Below are 20,359 nucleotides of genomic sequence, written 5' to 3' on the forward strand. Positions count from 1 at the left end.
AAAAATCTTCTCCTCTGAAACCACTGGGCCAAATTTAACCAAACTTGGCCACAATCATCATTAGGGTATCTAGTTTAAAAAATGTGTCAGATGACCCCGCCAACCAACCAAGATGGCCGCCATGGCTAAAAATAGAACAATGGGGTAAAATGTAGATTTTGGCTTTTATCTCTGAAACCAAAGCATTTAGAGTAAATCTGACATTGGGTAAAACTGATTATCAGGTCAAGATCTATCTGCCCTGAAATTTTCAGACAAATCTGACATCCTGTTGTTGGATTGCTGCCCCTGAATTGGTAATTTTAAGGAAATTTTGCAGTTTTTGGTTATTATCTTGAATATTATTATAGATAGAGATAAACTGTAAACAGCAATAATGTTCAGCAAAGTAAGATCTACAAATAAGTTGTCATGACCAAAATTGTCAGTCGACCCCTTTAGGAGTTATTGCCCTTAATAGTCAATTTTTAACAATTTTTTGTAAATTTTTGTAATCTTTTACAAAAATCTTCTTCTCTGAAACTACTGAGACAAATTTAACCATACTTGGCCATAATCATTGTTAGGGTATCTAGTTTAAAAAATTTGTCCGATGACCCCGCCTTCCAACCATCATGGCCGACTTGGTTAAAAATAAAACATAGGGGTAAAATGCAGTTTTTGGTTTATATCTCTGAAACTAAAGCATTTAGAGCAAATCTGACAGGTGGCAAAAATGTTCATCAGATTTAGATTTATCTGCCCTGAATTTTTCAGACGAATCCGACAACCCGTTGTTGGGTTGCTGCCCCTGAGTTAGTAATTTTACAAAAATTTTGCAGTTTTTTGTTATTATCTTAGATAACATTATAATATCTAATATCTAATACTATTAATTATGAATTTAACCTTATTTTACATGATTTCCAAAGCATCAGTAAATACAGGTGAGCAACACAGGCTCTTGAGAGCCTCTAGTTCTTCGTTCTTGAAGATATTGATTTGATATTTGGTATATAGTTTTATCATGACAAGTTGTAGATCAAGTTCAAATTTTGTTCCGGTCTGATGATTTAATCCAGAGTTATGGACCATAACTCTGGACCATATCTAATGTTAGAGTACTATGTCAAACCATATTTCTGTACAAAGGGAGATAACTAATTTTTTAAAAGACATTTTTTGTTCAATTATTTGAAGAATTTTTTGGCAGGTTTGTTAGTTATTTAGTATAAACTAATTTTCTGAATGCTATATATATAAAAAAAATTAAGAAGAGAAATCCTTTAATTAGATAATAATCTATTTTTATTATGTATATATTTCAATACATTACATTGTGTAGATAAAAGTTGTTGACATTTTATAGATAAGTTACAAATCTATATTAGTTTGTGACAAATGAAAGAAAAAATATTTGGAACTATTAATTATATTTGATTATAATTTAAAAATAGATATACACTGTATTACATCATATCTTATTTTAGAGAACTATTAATCATATCTACCGGGTAATGTTTTTTCATCATGCTTATACGATATTGATTGATAATTGGTATATAGTTTTATCATGACAAGTTACAGATCAAGTTCAAATTTTTGTTTCGGTCTAATAATTTTGTGCAGAGTTATGGTTAAATATTTATAGGAGCATCCATTGAAAAAAATGAATTTAAAACAAGCGATAAGGAATGTTATTTTGCACTAGATAATGTCCGCGGATCTATATTTTTTTTATAGATCTGTTGAAAACCCAAAACTAATTTGCATAATGGTCATCTCGATGTAAAAATGAAAATGTAGTTCATGACCTGCATTGAAGAAGAACAAGTCAGGTCATTAATGTTTACAAATTTAGTTCAGTTCAATTTTAGTATTTAGAGGATTCTTTTTATATTCTATATAAACATATACCAGTTTTGTTACAAATATTCACAATTGTGAAGTATTTGCTGAAAATTATTTAGAATGTCAATTTATGTTTTTATTTTCACTTCATTGTATTTATTAATCATTTCTTATTAATCAAATATCATTATACAGTTGGGTATAGAACTTTCTAATGTCCCTAGTATTTGTGTGTATACTTTGTGTACATTTAATCACCAGTTAACTATTTTGCACCTTTACCTGTACTTGCACTTAGTAAACCTGTGTTTACTATAAAGCTTAACTATTTGTAAAATTTATAAATAAACTACATTTTCTTTTTATGATTATTTTAAATTTTATAATTTGCTTATAAAACCATAGCATTTAAAACATACTTTCTATTCGATTCTTATAAAATGAAATACTTGATTACAGCAATTCAGTTTATGTAACAGTCTGATTATTTTAATTTTCAATGGCTTATTCATATGATGCAAATGATAAATAAATAAAGTATCGCTTAAAAAAAACACATTTTTAGAAGTTATTGGATAATTAGATATTGAAAAACTTTATTTAAAAACAAGTTTTATATGTGGTGAACAATAATCATTAGACAGATTTAACTTGACATAAATGCTTCAAGAAATGAAATAAAACAGATGACATATAATCTTTTATACAAAAATCTGCTGTTGATATAGTTACATAAATGTACATAAAGCATTTGAAATAAATCAGATGAAGTAGAACTGTATTTTATAATTAAGGCTAATCTCTAAACTAGTGCTAATTTTAAACTAGAAACTGAGTTCAAATTAATTAAATTTGAAACTAAAACACTTTAATCAACATATTTTCTGTCCGATTGTCCTGAATTTTGTCATGTTTTTATATGCCCGTTTACGGGACGTATTATGTTATACCGTTGTCTGTCTGTCCATCCATCGTCAACATGTCGGACAATAACTCAAAAATGCTTAAAACAATTCACATGAAACTTTAGTGAATTGTTTACATCTATTGACGTGAGCTCCCTTTTGTTTTTAATAAATTTTAGATTTTAAGTTTCCGAGTTTTGGGTTTGTTTTCATTAAAAAAGGGTGATTTTCCAGTTTTCGGACAATAACTCAAAAACACTTTCACCAATTTACAAAATCTTGGTGAATTGTTTATATCTATTGTAATGAGCTCCCTTTTGATTTTTATAAACTTTAGATTTTACGTTTCGTAGTTATGTGATTTTATTCATAAAAAAGGGGGGATTTTTTCAAAATTTTCCAGTTTTCGTACAATAATTGCTTTGAGCAGTTATCATGAAACTTTGGTGACTGGTTTTGATTGTACTTAATGATCATGTCACTTTTATGACCGGAAATGTGTGGCTGTTAAAGACAAAAGGTTGGGTCAAAAAGATCGCGAATTATGTTAAAATTATTATGACCGTCTCTTAAAAAAGCCTTGAAAACTAAAAAGTAAATGACCGTTTCGTGCTTTGCCCAGCCGGACTTTTACCGGACATTATACAAATGTCCGGAATATATGACCGTTTTGGAAGCCTTGGACTGGTTTATATATATTAAGATAACCTTCTTTTAGTTTTTATACGCCCATTTACGGGACGTATTATGGTATACCGATGACCTCCGTCCGTCCGTCCGTCTGTTCGTCCGTCCGTCCATCCGTCCGTCGTCAATATCTTGGACATTAACTCAAAAATGCTTTAACCAATATGCATGAAACTTTGGTGAATTGTGTATATCTATTGACGTGAGCTCCCTTTCGTTTTTTATAAATTTCAGATTTACTGTTTCCAAGTTTTGGGGTTTTATTCATTAAAAAAGGGGGGATTTTCCAGTTTTCCGACAATAACTCAAGAATGCTTTCACCAACTTGCAAGAAATTTTTGGTGAATTGTTTATATCTATTGACATGAGCTCCCTTTTGGATTTTTATAAATTTTAGATTTAACATTTCCGAGTAACAGGGTTTTATTCATAAAAAAAGGGGGATTTCCAGTTTTCAGACAATAACTCTATAATGCTTTCAGCAGTTCTCATGAAACCTTGGTGAATTGTTTATATCTGTTGATGTAAGCTCCCTTTATAATTTTATAAATTTTAGGTTTTACATTTCTGAGTTATGGGGTTTTATTCATTAAAAAAAGGGGGGATTTTCCAGTTTTTGGACAATAACTCAAAAATGCTTTCAGCAGTTCTCATGATACTTTGGTGAATTATTTATAGCTATTTATGTAATCTCCCTATTGATTTTCATGAATTTCAAATATGACATTGAGAATTTAAGAAATTGAACTTTATTTGTTTATAGTCTGATAACAGATTTACTAAGTATTGCGCAACAGCACAGTGTATTGCACAACAGCTAGAAATCTTTAACTGAATATAAATTCAATTCATATAACCAATTTCAAGTTCTTTGACTACATTTATTCAAAAATCTATAATATGTCAAATATTTAATTACAATTCAAATTCAGACCTGTATCAACCTTGAATATTGTGTCCATTTTTGCCCCAACTGTTCAGGGTTGGACCTCTGCAGGCGTATCCAGCTGCACTCAGCGAAGCAGTTTATTCATGAATTTCTGATATGACATTGAGAAGTTATTTAAGAAATAATTCATGGGGGCTTGAATATATCGTGATTTTACCATGGGTTGGCCTTTATGACAAATATTTTACCCTGATCGAGAGCGAGGGGTAAAATATCGGCATAAAGGGACAACCCGTGGTAAAATCACGATACATTCAAGACCCCATGAATTATTTTGATTCTAATAGGACAAATACGGCAATTGTTTTGGATCTCAGCGCTCTAGATGAAGGCATTATTTGCCGTTCCCATAAATAAATGCACTATTAAATTTACGTTAAAGAACGGAGCAAACTGAATAAGTGACATGCTTAAACTATTTACAATAACATATCTAGATAGGTTTGGATGAATCTAAATGATAATTGTACTTATATGTCTTATATGTATACAAAATATGACTTATATAACACATTTTAGCATCATTTGTTTATGTTTCCTTGCTGTGATGATTTTCGGTTTCACAAGTGTGTTTTTTCCCGTAAAATGCTTATATTTTTACATCATCGTTCTATGACGTCAGGTAGCTCATTCATAAAAAAAAACATATGACGCGGGAGTAAGATCGGAACAGCCCAAATAATATATTCCTATTTTACCACGGGTGTGTACTCAAAGTGTTTGAAGAACGTCATGTTAGAATGAACTTTATTCTTTGAAAAAGCGACGGGCGTATCAGGCGCTCATGGCACAGCTGTTTATTATCATTCAGATTCCATATGATTGAACTTTTTTTTATATTTCAGTATTTTTAATCATTTATTCTAAACAATAACTAATAAATATAAATTATCTAAAGACAAAAATACTGAGTAAAACAATCCATTCTAAGGTACCAAAAAATTAAATTTTAATGCACGACAAATTTATCAAGTATGAACTTTAATTGCTTTGATTTTATTGTTATTTACACAAGGTTTAGTAACCATAGACTTATAAAGCTCTTAATTTGTGTAAATAAACTATCCATCCTCATGTAACAGAATTTAAATACCATTACATAACCTTCTGGAAAAAGGATATAAATTGGCTCTTTTTAAAGATGCAGATAACAAATTTTGAAATTTTAAACTTAAATTCCATCCCTTTATGGCAAACCATCCATCGTGAGGCATAAAAGTACTTAATTATCAGACAAGGACATGAATTTTATAAGAAAAAGAAGGAATAGCAGCACTTTTTATTATTGTTGACATAAGTTTTAGTAACAAGACTATTGTAGAGCTTTCAATTTGTGTAAAATTATCCACCCTGAGTTACCAAAAGAACAGAATTTTAATGCTGGTACATAAAAGACGTACTGTTTACTTGGATGAACACTGGATCAAAGATCTGATGGCTGGCGAATAAATCATACAGATTTTTATCTCCATGTAGACTACTAGCAGTTGCTTTCTCAAGTCGAGTGTCAAACATTTCAGCCACATTTAAGACGTTTACATAATAGTATTTAATCAATTGGCTAGGTTCTGTGGGAATTGAGAGTCGAAAGGGACAACAGAAAAAAAGTTAAATGAGTTTTGCACTGCCTGAAGACTGCATAATGGATGTAATGAATGTTCACATTTCAATCAGACATTATTGTGTATAAAACAGACACCCTTCCCCAATAAAAGACTGGATAAGTTTAAGTGACTATAATCCTATACTCATGTAACTCTTGCTTGTGTAAACAGTATGAATTGGTTGCCCTTTTCCTTAAAACTTCACAGCCTAGAACTTTTTTGTTCTTTGATTAGTTTTAAAGCAAGACCTTTAATATTTTCTTAATCATGCCATGATCCCATCAATGCATAACATATTAAATCATTTAATTTATACCATGTTTATAATAGCAATTGTTTTATTTGTCTTGATGAATATTCAAACAGAAGAGGTAAATCACAGAAGCCTATTTTTGGTTCGCTTAGCTTAATCAGTAGTGGACCAAGGAACTATAAAAAGGGGGTTGGTAACATGTAAATAAGGGGAGGAGGAATTAGCCAAACCTTCTATTATACTAAATACTGACATTTAAGAATGTGAGCGTTTAAATAGTGAGCTCACGTCCCTAAAAATGTTTTTACGTGCAACAATAGGCGAGAAAGAACTAAATGGATAAGTACTGATACACGTGTATTATATATTTACACTTAGACTTTGATATGATAGTTTACACTTTTACCTCACAAGCATCGAAAAAAAATGATGACGATGATGATGATGAATTGTTGTTTATTTAACTTCCATTGGCAAAATGAATACATAGTCATGAAGAGAACATGATAATTTGACATGATGAGAATATGAACCCTGCTTTGTACTGAACTGACAAGCTGAGCCTGATTCTTAATGTGCAATCAAGGGGGTACACTACCAAAAGACAATGAGGCGTAAAAAAAAAATCAAATGAGAATTAATTTTGTAAACCATGTGTTACCATTTGCTTTGCTAGTTCCTATAATGAAGGCTTCAATCAATAGATGCTATCTATTGCAGTTGGAAACAAATCTTATTCAATGAATTTTTATACGACCGCAAAAATTAGAATTTTTTTGGTCGTATATTGGTATGACGTTGGCGTCGTCCAGCGTCGTCCGAAGACACATTGGTTTTCGCTCTCTAACTTTAGTTTAAGTGAATGGATCTCCATGAAATTTTACCATAAGGTTCAATACCACGAAAGGAAGGTTGGGATTGATTTTGGGGGTTATGGTATTAACAGTTAAGGAATTAAGGGCCAAAAAGGGGCCAAAAATAAGCATTTTTGTAACTTCCAGACAATAACTTGTGTGTAAGTATATAGATCTCTCTGACATTGTACCACAAGGTTCCATATCACAAAGGGAAGGCTGTAATTGATTTTGGGGGGTAATTGCCTCAAAATTTTAGGAATTAGGGGCCAAAAAAGGGGCAAAAAACAAGCATTTTTCTAGTTTCATGACAATAACTTGTGTGTAAGTGTTTGGATATTTCTGAAATTGTACTACAAGGTTCCATATCACAAAGGGAAAGCTGGAATTGAGTTTGGGGGTAATTGCACGAAACGTTTAGGAATTGGGGGCCAAAAAGGGGCCAAAAATAAGCATTTTTCTAGTTTCCGGACAATAACTTGTGTTCAAGTGTATAGATCTCTCTGAAATTGTACTGCAAGGTACCATACCACAAAGGGAAGGCTGGGATTGAGTTTGGGGGTGATAAATCATAAGGGGGTTCAAAAAATTTGGGGGGGGGGATTTTTTTTTTTCTTTTTTTTTCTTTTTTTCCTTTTTTATTTCTTTTAAAATTTTCCATTTTAAGTTGGTTATTTCTGATTAATATTTAAAAGCAAATAATAATGATATGGTAGGAGATACACACCAAACAGGATGTGTAAATTATTATATAATAAGTATTGTGCAATAGCAAGAAATTTTCAATTGCACAGTATTGCACAATAGCAAGAAATCTTCAATTGCACAGTATTGCGCAATAGCAAGAAATCTTCAATTGCACAGTATTGCGCAATAGCAAGAAATATCCAATAGCACAATATTGCGCAATAGCGAGAAATTGTCAATTGTACAGTATTGCGCAATAGCAAGAAATATTCAATTGCACAGTATTGTGCAAAAGAAGATACTTCGTATAAATTGCTTATTTCTTGATCAATTTCAAGGGGGTTTTATTCTTGAATTCTTGGGGTTCTTTAATATGCTGAATCTAACCATGTATTAAGTTTTTGGATTTTGGGCCCCGTTTTTAAATTGGTCCACATTGAGGTCCAAAGGGTCCAAAATTTAACTTTGTTTGATTTCATCAAAAATTGAATTATTGGGGTTCTTTGATATGCCGAATCTAACCGTGTATTTAGATTCTTAATTTTTGGTTCCGTTTTCAAATTGGTCTACGTTAAGGTCCAAAGGGTCCAAAATGAAACTTAGTTTGATTTTAACAAAAATTGAATTTTTAGGGTTCTTTGATATGCTGAATCTAAACATGTATTTAGATTTTTGATTATGGGCCCAGTTTTCAAGTTGGTCCAAATCGGGGTCCAAAATTAAACTTTGTTTGATTTCAACAAAAATTGAATATATGGGTTCTTTGATATGCTGAATCTAACCATGTATTTAGATTTTTGATTTTTGGGCCCCGTTATCAACTTTGTCCACATTGAGGTCAAAAGGGTCCAAAATTAAACTTTGTTTGATTTCATCAAAAATTGAATTCTTGGGGTTCTTTGATATGCTGAATCTAACCATGTATTTAGATTTTGGATATTGGACCATAATAGGTGAATGTCCAATTTAAAATTTTTAAGTTCTTAGACCACATATATCTGTGTCAGAAACCTATGCTGTGTCAAATATTTAATCACAATCCAAATTCAGAGCTGTATCAAGCTTGAATGTTGTGTCCATACTTGCCCCAACTGTTCAGGGTTCGACCTCTGCGGTCGTATCAAGCTGCGCCCTGCGGAGCATTTTATTTAATCAGTTGAGACAAAGTCTGTAAACTCAGCTTATAATAATGTGAATGCTGTTCAGGCATCAGCATTGCAATTTCTGAACAAAATCTTTTGGCCAATATGGAGTTTCTTACCAAACTTGGCATGATAATTCTCCATGGGATGTGAAAAAACACCTAATGATTTTGATGTCAATATGTTAAAGATGGTCGCAGTCACATCAGCTATTGACTGAAATTCGGTCAAAATTTGGTTTTGAATTTTTTTTTTATTTAAAACCATATGTCCATATTTTAGGAAACTTGATTTGATAATCTTGACCTTTAATGACCAAGACCTCTAATGATTTTGAGGTCAGTAGTTCAAAGATCAAAGTCACAGCTCCTTTAAATTGACTAAAAGGTTTTGAAAAATTTCATTTCAGAACAATATCTTTTGAGCCATAAATCAGTTCATTACATTTTTTGGTGGATAGTGTGCCATTGGATGAATTAGTTCCTTTTTGGGTTATTAGGTCACTAGTTCAAAGGTCAAGGTTACATCAGCAATTAAATTAGACTGAAATTTTTGTTTTTATTTGCATCATTTGACGTAATTTGCCAGTAGACTCAGTTTATAGTCATCATTGTACTTGACATATTTTTCACATATATTCTTCTACAAATCCATTAAAGATAGAAACTCAACTTCTACCCCCATGACCTAAATAATAATTATACAGATAAATATAAAGAGACAGTGATGCCTTACAACAAGAAGCATCATTTTAATGTTATTATTCCCCTACCGACAAAGTCAAAGGGGACTTTAGGTTTGCACTCTGTCTGTCTGTCTGTCCCTTCCGTCAGTCTGGCTAATCAGTTTCAACACTTTTTTTCTTAGTGCTTGAAGATATTGATTTGATATTTGGAGTATTGTTTAAATATCATGACAAGTTACAGATCAAGTTTGAATTTTGTTCCAGTCTGATGATTTTGTGCAGAGTTATGGTCCTTGGACTTAGAAAATTCACTCAAATAATCAGTTTTCCGAACTTTTTTTCTAAGTGCTTGAAGATATTGATTTAATATTTGGTTTATTGTTTTATCATGACAAGTTACAGATCAAGTTTGAATTTTGTTCCAGTCTGATGATTTTGTGCAGAGTTATGGTCCTTGGACTTAGAAAATTCACTCAAATAATCAGTTTTCCACACTTTTTTCGGCATGCTTGAAGATATTGATTTGATAAATGGAATATAGATTTATCATGACAAGTTGCAGATCAAGTTGGAATTTTGTTCCGGTCTGATGATTTTGTGCAGAGTTAGAGTCCGTGGACTTAGAAAATTCACTTAAATAATCAGTTTTCCTCACTTTTTTTCGTCATGCTTGAAGACATTGACTTGATATTTGTTATATAGTTTACACCATGACAAGTTATAGATCAAGTTAGCATTTTGTTCCAATACAATGAATTTTTAACCGGTAGCATGGCAATACTCTCAGAATGCTTGTTCTGTTTTCTGTTACAGAATCTGATACAGATGTGGAGAGAAGTGAAGGGACAAGAGGACACAGCAGACAGGCAAGTCACTCGTCTGTTAACAGTTTTATCAGTTTTAGGGTAGGTTTGGCTTCTATCGAGAGTTGGATTCAACCATTGATGTTAAGTAAACTAACTTTTTTATTAACACTTTTTTAGCTGACTAAAGATTTCAAAGGAGCCAAACTTAATCCTGTTTAATGACAATGAAATTCAAGTTCATTTTTATTTTAAAACAGTAATTTTGTCAGCTTAAATTCTTTAAATGTTTATCCATATTAACTTAAATAAAGCAAGCATTCATACACTATGATTAATATTGTAGTGTTTCAAGCATGAATTCATATCACAATTTTGGAACGAATATAGGTCCCAGCCCAATCAAATCATTTTAAAATCATTTGAAATATTCAAAAATATATAGCTAAATCTACTGAGATTTTCCTTCCTAATGCATACAAAACTATATAAAAAAACTTCTTTATTTTATGGACACGGATCCCAAAAATGAAATTTCAAATTAACCACAAGTGGTCGACAATTTTCAACATTGGTAAATTTAAGCTTATAACAGTGACCTATTATAATAAATAATTGAGAAGACTTCTCCATTTGCTTAATTGACAGCCTTGTTTGTCCCCGGTATGACGCATTGCAGGGGACATAGAAATACCGGGCGTTCGTCTCTATGTGCTTCTGTTCGACATGCAGGTCTTGTTAGGGCTCTCATGTGTACAATTGTTGCCAGATTTTTTATCCAGCCATGCTGGATCTATGTGATCACTCTGTATTTGAAGATGGTGCAGAATTCAGTGTTGAAGACAAGTCATGAAGCTAATGATTTTTGTCTTACCTGCAGAAAGTTTATACACGATTTTTATCAATTTCTGCCAACTTTTGACTTATTATTTGACATTAAATTAAGAAAAGAGCAGTCTAAAAGACTCTAACAGCAACTTTATTTTAAATATACACTTGCAAATAGTTCCTTTCTAAATAAAAATTTACAAATTGTACTATTTATGAGTAAATGTGAAAAGGTAATATATATCAAATTTAATCAATTGATAAGAATTATAAAAGTATTTTATCAGTGTCTTATGCTTGTGTAAATATAAGTAATTGAATAAAATTTGGCACAAACTGTATTCATATCAAAGTGCATTTCCAAACACTTTTTATTCATCATCCAAACACTTTTGGTTTCCAGACAATAACTTGAGTATAAGTGTATGGATCTCTATGAAATTTGTACCACAAGGTTCTGTACCACAAAAGGAAGGTTGGGTTTATGGGTCAAACCATTTTGGAATTAGGGGCCAAAAACAAGCATTTGCCTTGTTCCAGTACAATAACTTGTGTATATAAGTGTATGGATCTCTATGAAATTGTACCAAAAGGTTCCATACCTCAAAATTTTTTAGACCCCATTTATTTTGTGTCAGAAACCTATGCTGTGTCAAATATTTAATCACAATCCCATTTCAGAGCTGTATCAAGCTTGAATGTTATATCCATACTTGCCCCAACTGTTCAAGGTTCAACCTCTTGGGTCTTATCAAGCTGCAACCTGCAAAGCATGTATTTCAAATAAGAGACTTGATACAATACCAGCATGATTGACAACTGTCAAGATTTACAAACAATAAATACTCTCAAAGGTGTGAGTAAAAATTTATAAGATGTATTTGTTTATTAAAGAAAAGACATAAAATAATTATGTACAAGAAAATGCAAGTAAGGTCTATTGTACCGGTACTTGTAATCATCTGATATTAGTCAATAATTTAGGTTTATTTAAGTAATTATTATAAGTTATTTACTTGAAACAATAAACAAAATTGCACAACTCTTACCATAGCATTTTTCTGCAATAAAATTTATTGTTTGTTTCCTATTATATTGCTATTTAAAAGAATAAGGCAGGGGCGGAACTTTTATTTTGGCCGAGCGGAGAGAGGCGAAATTTTTTTTGAGGTAAAATTATCGAAATATTCTTTATTAACCTGAGGACAACCCATGCTTTGCAAATTTTAGGGGGTTCCAACCATATGTCTCCATTCAAAAGCATTGATCGTCAAAAAAAAGGGGGTTCCAACCCCCGGAAACCCCCCACCCCCCTGGATCCGCCCCTGAAATAAAGTAAGATTATGGAAATGAAAGAACATTCATCTTCAGTGTCACATAATTTTTTTTATCAAAAAGCTGAGTTTATAAAAGATCCTAAAATGAGTGAGAAAATTTGAACACAGAAATGCTCCAAAAAACAACCACTTATAGCAAATTTTGGAGAAAAACCTGTTAAGTTTTTTTTTTATTCACCACCATACTAGAGAATATGATTTTAAATTATGCACTGAACCCTTCCAGTCTTTCCATCAAAGATTTCTGTTACTTCTATTGTCAGTTGCAGAAGAATCTTAGAAGATTAAGTACACTTTTTCTCAGAATTTCATGAGCTGAAAGGAGTGATTTTAAAATAGGAAAATAACTGATAATGTTTTTAGTGAAATAATACTCAAATGACTGTCTACTTTTCAATCCTAGTGCTGTATTATATAAGATTTTTCCCTTTGTATTGTCTCTCTAATTTTTTGTCTCGCCTGCGACTATAGTCGCAGTATGCGATACCTAGGTATTACTATCCGGCGGCAGCATAAACTATTTGTATAAAGCTTTATATTTCAGAAGGTAGAAGACCTGGATGCTTTATACCTTGTATGCAGATACCTTATGTTATGAAGTTTCTGTCTGTCATATTTCCATTGTCCTTGACCTCATTTTCATGGTTCATTGGTTAATGTTAAGTTTTTATACGACCGCAAAAAAATTTTTGTGGTCGTATATTGGTATGACGTTGGCTCCGGCGTCGTCGTCGTCGTCGCCGTCGTCGTCGTCGTCTGGCGTCGTCCGGCGTCGTCCGAAGACACATTGGTTTTCGCACTCTAACTTTAGTTTAAGTGAATGGATCTCTATGAAATTTTACCACAAGGTTCAATACCACAAAAGGAAGGTTGGGATTGTTTTTGGGGGTTATGGTACCAACAGTAAAGGAATTAGGGGCCAAAAAGGGGCCAAAAATAAGCATTTTTGTAACTTCCAGACATAACTTGTGTGTTAGTGTATGGATCTCTCTGACATTGTACCACAAGGTTCCATATCACAAAAGGAATGCTGGGATTGATTTTGGGGGTAATTGCCTCAAAATTTTAGGAATTAGGGGCCAAAAAAGGGGCAAAAAACAAGCATTTTTCTAGTTTCATAACAATAACTTGTGTGTAAGTGTATGGATCTTTCTGAAATTGTACTACAAGGTTCCATATCACAAAGGGAAAGCTGGAATTGAGTTTGGGGGGTAATTGCCGAAACATTTAGGAATTGGGGGCCAAAAAGGGGCCAAAAATAAGCATTTTTCTAGTTTCCAGACAATAACTTGTGTTCAAGTGTATGGATCTCTCTGAAATTGTACTGCGAGGTACCATACCACAAAGGGAAGGCTGGGATTGATGATGGGGGTAATTGCCTCAATATTTTAGGAATTAGGGGCCAAAAAGGGGCAAAAAACAAGCATTTTTCTAGTTTCAGGACAATAACTTGTGTGTAAGTGTATGGATCTTTCTGAAATTGTACTACAAGGTTCCATATCACAAAGGGAAAGCTGGGTTTGAGTTTGGGGGTAATTGCCCTAAACGTTTAGGAATTTGGGGCCAAAAAGGGGCCAAAAAACACATTTTTCTAGTTTCCAGACAATAACTTGTGTTCAAGTGTATGGATCTCTCTGAAATTGTACTGCAAGGTACCATACCACAAAGGGAAGGCTGGGATTGAGTTTGGGGGTGATGAATCATAAGGGGGTTCAAAATATTTGTGGGGGGGGGATTTTTTTTTTTTTCATTTTTTTTTTCTTTTAAAATTTTCCATTTTAAGTTGGTTATTTCTGATTTATATTTAAAAGCAAATAATAATGATATGGTAGGAGATACACACCAAACAGGATGTGTAAATTATTATATAATAAGTATTGTGCAATAGCAAGAAATTTTCAATTGCGCAGTATTGCACAATAGCAAGAAATCTTCAATTGCACAGTATTGCGCAATAGCAAGAAATCTTCAATTGCACAGTATTGCGCAATAGCAAGAAATATCCAATAGCACAATATTGCGCAATAGCAAGAAATTGTCAATTGTACAGTATTGCGCAATAGCAAGAAATATTTAATTGCACAGTATTGTGCAAAAGAAGATACTTCGTATAAATTGCTTATTTCTTGACCAATTTCAATGGGGTTTTATTCTTGAATTCTTGGGTTTCTTTAATATGCTGAATCTAACCGTGTATTTAGTTTTTGGATTTTGGGCCCTGTTTTTTTAATTGGTCCAAATTGAGGTCCAAAGGGTCCAAAATTAAACTTTGTTTGATTTCATCAAAAATTGAATTTTTGGGGTTCTTTGATATGCCGAATCTAACCATGTATTTAGATTCTTAATTTTTGGTTCCGTTTTCAAATTGGTCTACATTAAGGTCCAAAGGGTCCAAAATTAAACTTAGTTTGATTTTAACAAAAATTGAATTCTTAGGGTTCTTTGATATGCTGAATCTAAACATGTATTTAGATTTTTGATTATGGGCCCAGTTTTCAAGTTGGTCCAAATCGGGGTCCAAAATTAAACTTTGTTTGATTTCAACAAAAATTGAATATATGGGGTTCTTTGATATGCTGAATCTAACCATGTATTTAGATTTTTGATTTTTGGGCCGCGTTTTCAACTTTGTCCACATTGAGGTCAAAAGGGTCCAAAATTAAACTTTGTTTGATTTCATCAAAAATTGAATTCTTGGGGTTCTTTGATATGCTGAATCTAACCATGTATTTAGATTTTGGATATTGGACCATAATAGGTGAATGTCCAATTTAAAATTTTTAAGTTCTTAGACCACATTCATTCTGTGTCAGAAACCTATGCTGTGTCAAATATTTAATCACAATCCAAATGCAAAGCTGTATCAAGCTTGAATGTTGTGTCCATACTTGCCCCAACTGTTCAGGGTTCGACCTCTGTGGTCGTATCAAGCTGCGCCCTGCGGAGCATTTTATTGTGTTTTGGTTTGTTTTTCAAGTACTATAAGCAATAGGTCAACTATATTTGGTGTATGGAAGGATTGTAAGGTGTACATGTCTGTCTGACCTGGTTCATCTGACCATGAAATCATTATCGTAGAACATTGATAATGTTAAGTTTATGTGTTACTTGTAGTAAAACCTTCATGTTACAAACTTTCAACATAAATTCAATTACAAACTGTATAAGTAAAAAAGGTGAGACATTTCAGCGTGTGCACTCTTGTTTAAAATAGAAATTGTGTTTAAACACAAATTTACATTTTGGGCAAAAATCACTAATCCCAATTTCTGATGGTTGTCTAGCAATGTCTTGCAGGAGTTGAATTCTAATATAACGATCTTCTTTCACTTTCGAAACAAAGCCATGTTCTAATAGCAATAGAACATGGCCTGCATGTTATTGATGTCACAATTGAAATTGCAAAGTCACTTGTATTGTGAACAATGCCGGAGAACAAAATGGACATTTGTGTTGGTGTTGCTAGCTAAGAAATAAGATAAAATCATTCTAAAGTAAGTTAACCTGCATCTGTTCATTTTGTATCGTGAAACAGTTGATTTTCTATATTGTTTTGGCTTCATTTAATCAAAATGACTGCCTTTTGAACGTGTATTGTAGGTCCGCTTTGAAGTACAAAAGTTCGAAATTTTCCTATTAGAATTGAAATAATTCTATCATGCCATGCTCTATGCTCATTTTAACATGGGCAGGTTTTATATTTGTCAACATTTTACACCTCACTAATGCTTGGTATAAAGATACTGACAAATATAATGCCTACCCGTGTTAAAATGAACATAGAGCATGGCATGAAAGAATTAATTCTTAATTAAAAAATGTTGAAAATGAGATGAGATGTCCAACTAGAACTTGAAAATCAGTGCTGATCAATTATTTTTAAAAGAGTTATGCCCCTTGGGAATATTAATTATAATGAAAATTTCATTGTTAGCGCTCTCATGTGTACAATTCTTGCCAGATGTTTATGACACTTATATCATAGGTTTATATCAGCAATGTCTAGGACAAGTTTGAAAATTAATGCTGATCAATTATTAAAAAAAAATTATGCCACTTTGAAATATTAATTATAAGGAAAATTGTGTTATAAAGGCTCTCACATGTACAATTTTTGCCAGATTTTTAACAAATTTATATCAAAGGTTTGTATCAGCAATGTCTCGGACAATTTCTACATCAGTGATGATCAAATATTTCTAAAAGAGTTATGGCCCTTGAAAATATTCATTATATTGGAAATTGCATTGCATTTGCTCTCAAGTCTTCATTTCTCTAAGATATTTATAAAAAGTTTAAAAGTGTTATTGCCCTTAGATAGATAAAATATGAGCAAAACGGGGGACTTGGAACTCTGTTCTTTTATTACGCATTCAAATCATAGTACACTATACCATAAGAAGGTTATGTTTTCACCTTTTTGCTCACCTGGCCTAAAAGTGCCATCACTTGATGTCCATCGTCGCCTTTGAAAATCTTCTCTGAAGCTATTGGGCCAATCTTTACCTGAATGTTCCTTAGAGAATCTAGCTTAAAAATTGTATTTAGGGATAAGAACAATAAACAAACCTGACCGTGTTTGCTCAGAATAGATCATAGGGGTAAAATGCAGTATTTGTCTTATATCTCTTAAACTAAATAAAGCAGGTCAAGGTTTATCTCCTTAGATAAATTGTCAGAAAAATCAGACAACCCATTTTGGAGTTATTGTCCCTGAAATGTAAATGTTTTTACAAATTTCACAGTTTTTGGCTTATCTCAAAAACTGAAACATTAAGAGCAAAACTGATGTGGGTAAACATGATCAGCAGGTCAAGGTCTATCCCCTATGAAATTTTTAGAAAAATATGACAGCTCATTATAGAGTTATTGCATCTGAATATTAAAGACATTAGTTCTGATTTTTACAAATATTCTTGTGTGATCCTATACGGTATGACTTTCTGATTATATCTGTGCATTTTTGTTCATTTCTGTAAGAAAAAAAGGTAGTTTCAGCAATGACTCTCATATTGCTATAAGTCATCAATTCTAAATAAAAGGTGTAAGTATTATAGGTTGCACTTTGTAAGTACAGATGATTCACAAACAATGTCTCTTTTGGGGAGATATTTGATATTCATAGATATTTTGTTTTGTTTACCTACTAGTGCCAAGATATGATCTCCATGTTGACACAACTTTGGATTTTTCAAGTATAAATACTGTTGGATAGGGGACAAACTGAATTCTCAGAAAGACTCAAAGTAAAGGGAGGGGTAGTACAGAATTCCAATATAAGTTTAAACAAGTTCATATGAATTTTCCATTCCAGGATATGATTTTTATGCCCCTGCCGTAGCGGTGGGGGCATTAAGTTTTACCCTTGTCCGTCTGTACGTACGTACGTTCGTACGTCCCAAAATTGGTTTCCGTTCTCTAACTTGAGTTTGCCTTTACCAAATGTTATGAAACTTATACACAATGCTTATTACCACAAAACACAGATCAAGTTTGAATTTTGGTGGCGTCACTTAAACCGTTCTAGAGTTATGCCCCTTTATAAATGGAAAAATTGCAAAATTTTTAGTTTCCGTTCTCTAACTAAAGTTTGCTTCAATTAAATGTTATGAAACATATACACAATGCTTATTACCACAAAACACAGATCAAGTTTGAATTTTGGTGGCATCACTTTAATCGTTCTAGAGTTATGCCCCTTTATAAATGGAAAAATTGCAAAATTTTTAGTTTCCGTTCTCTAACTTAAGTTTGCCTCAATTAAATGTTATGAAACATATACACAATGCTTATTACCACAAAACACAGATCAAGTTTGAATTTTGGTGGCATCACTTTAACCGTTCTAGAGTTATGCCCCTTTATAAATGGAAAAATTGCAAAATTTTTATTTTCTTCTAAATATCGTAATTTTTAAAATTCGAGTTATCTTCCTTTGTCCATGATTATAGTTGAATCAACTACAATCAATGCTTTATACAATGCAATGTTTAATTTTGACTTCCACTGATAACACACAGAACAAGTTGAATTTGGGTAGTGTCACTTTAACCATTATTGAGTTGTGCCTCTTTAAAAATCGAAAGATTGCAAAATTTTTAGTTTCCATTCTGTAACTTAAGTTTGCCCCAACCAAACATTATGAAACCTATACACAATATGCATTACCACAAAACTAAGAACAATTACAAATTTTTTGTTTCCGTTTTCTAACTTTAGTTTGCCTCAACCAAATGTTATGAAACTTATACACAATGCTTATTACTACATAATACAGATTATGTGCAATTTGGTGGCGGCACTTTTACCATTCTTGAGTTATGTCCCTTTATAAACATAAAAATTGCTGAATTTTTATACGCCCGTTTAGGGGACGTATTATGGTATACCGTTGACCGTCTGTCCGTCTGTCTGTCTGTCATTCCGTCCGTCTGTCCATCCGTCGTCAACATGTCGAATATTAATTCAAAAACGCTTTAACCAATATGCATGAAACTTTGATTAATTAAGTCTCTCAAACGAAGTTTGGGAAGACTTATTGTTTTTGCTCAGTTCTTATTATTATTATTATTATTATTATTCTTCTTCTTCTTCTTCTTCTTCTTCCGCCGCTTTTAAATTTGAACTTGTCCGCACCCGTTCTCCAAAACCGCTTGTCGGATTAACTTAGGGTTTCACAATATGTTAGACTAACATGTCTAGTGGTGCAATCAGGGTTTTGTTTTTGCAATGGGGTTTATAAAGGGGTACTTTGAGGGGCAAAAAGAAAAGAGGGTTTTACTATAGAACCCTATGGGATTTTATTTTTTAAAATTTTCAAATGATTATAAATTGAAAACTGTTCGTGATAGACACAAACTTTTTAATTGAAAATGTTCTAAATGATAAAGCCCATTAAATGAAATACAGGGTTAGTCCCCAGGGGTCACCCCCACCCCCTGCCATTTAAGAAAGTTCTAATACCTTGTAAGTGGTCAAGATCCCCACCCCTAAACCATATATATTCTGGTTTGTCATGCTAAGATGGTTTGAATGATATACAGGGTTAGTCCCCAGGGGTCACCCCGACCCCCTGTCATTTGAGAAAGTTCTAATATCTTGTAAATGGTCGAGATCCCCACCCCTAAACCATATATATTCTGGTTTGTCATGATAAAGCACATCAAATGTAATACAGAGTTAGTCCCCAGGGGTCAACCCCACCCCTTGCCATTTAAGAAAGTTCTAATATCTTCTAAGTTGTCAAGATCCCTACCCCTAAACCATATATATTCTGGTTTGTCATGCTAAGATGGTTTGAATGATATACAGGGTTAGTCCCCAGGGGTCATCCTGATCCCCTGCCATTTGAGAAAGTTCTAATATCTTGTAAATGGTTGAGATCCCCACCCCTAAACCATATATATTCTGGTTTGTCATGATAAAGCACATCAAATGTTATACAGGGTTAGTCCCCAGGGGTCACCCCCACCCCTTGCCATTTGAAAAAGTTCTAATATCTTGTAAATGGTCAAGATCCCCACCCCTAAACCATATATATTCTGGTTTGTCATGATAAAGCACATCAAATGAAATACAGGGTTAGTCTCCAGGGATCACCCCCACCCCCTGCCATTTAAGAAAGTTCTAATATCTGTAAATGGTCGAGATCCCCACCCCTAAACCATATATATTCTGGTTTGTCATGATAAAGCACATCAAATGTTAAACAGGGTTAGTCCCCAGGGGTCACCCCCACCCCCTGCCATTTAAGAAAGTTCTAATATCTTCTAAGTGGTCAAGATCCCCACCCCTA

At 32.9% G+C, this 20,359-nt stretch overlaps 1 protein-coding gene across 5 annotated transcripts in view; it reads left to right on the forward strand.

The window, feature by feature from the left end:
- LOC127727930 (stAR-related lipid transfer protein 3-like) overlaps positions 1 to 20,359 on the forward strand; it is a 191,169-nt gene that overhangs the window by 120,571 nt on the left and 50,239 nt on the right. For 3 of the 5 annotated variants that reach the window (XM_052235087.1, XM_052235088.1, XM_052235090.1), the window contains one exon: positions 10,410 to 10,501. In XM_052235087.1, coding sequence (XP_052091047.1) covers positions 10,410 to 10,501 — 92 coding nt within the window. The remainder of the gene's footprint in view (positions 1 to 10,409; positions 10,502 to 20,359) is intronic. The other 2 variants (XM_052235089.1, XM_052235091.1) reach the window with 1 other exon arrangement.

Source organism: Mytilus californianus, unplaced genomic scaffold (assembly GCF_021869535.1).
Source record: "Mytilus californianus isolate M0D057914Y unplaced genomic scaffold, xbMytCali1.0.p SCAF_2, whole genome shotgun sequence".
Lineage (NCBI taxonomy): Eukaryota > Metazoa > Mollusca > Bivalvia > Mytilida > Mytilidae > Mytilus > Mytilus californianus.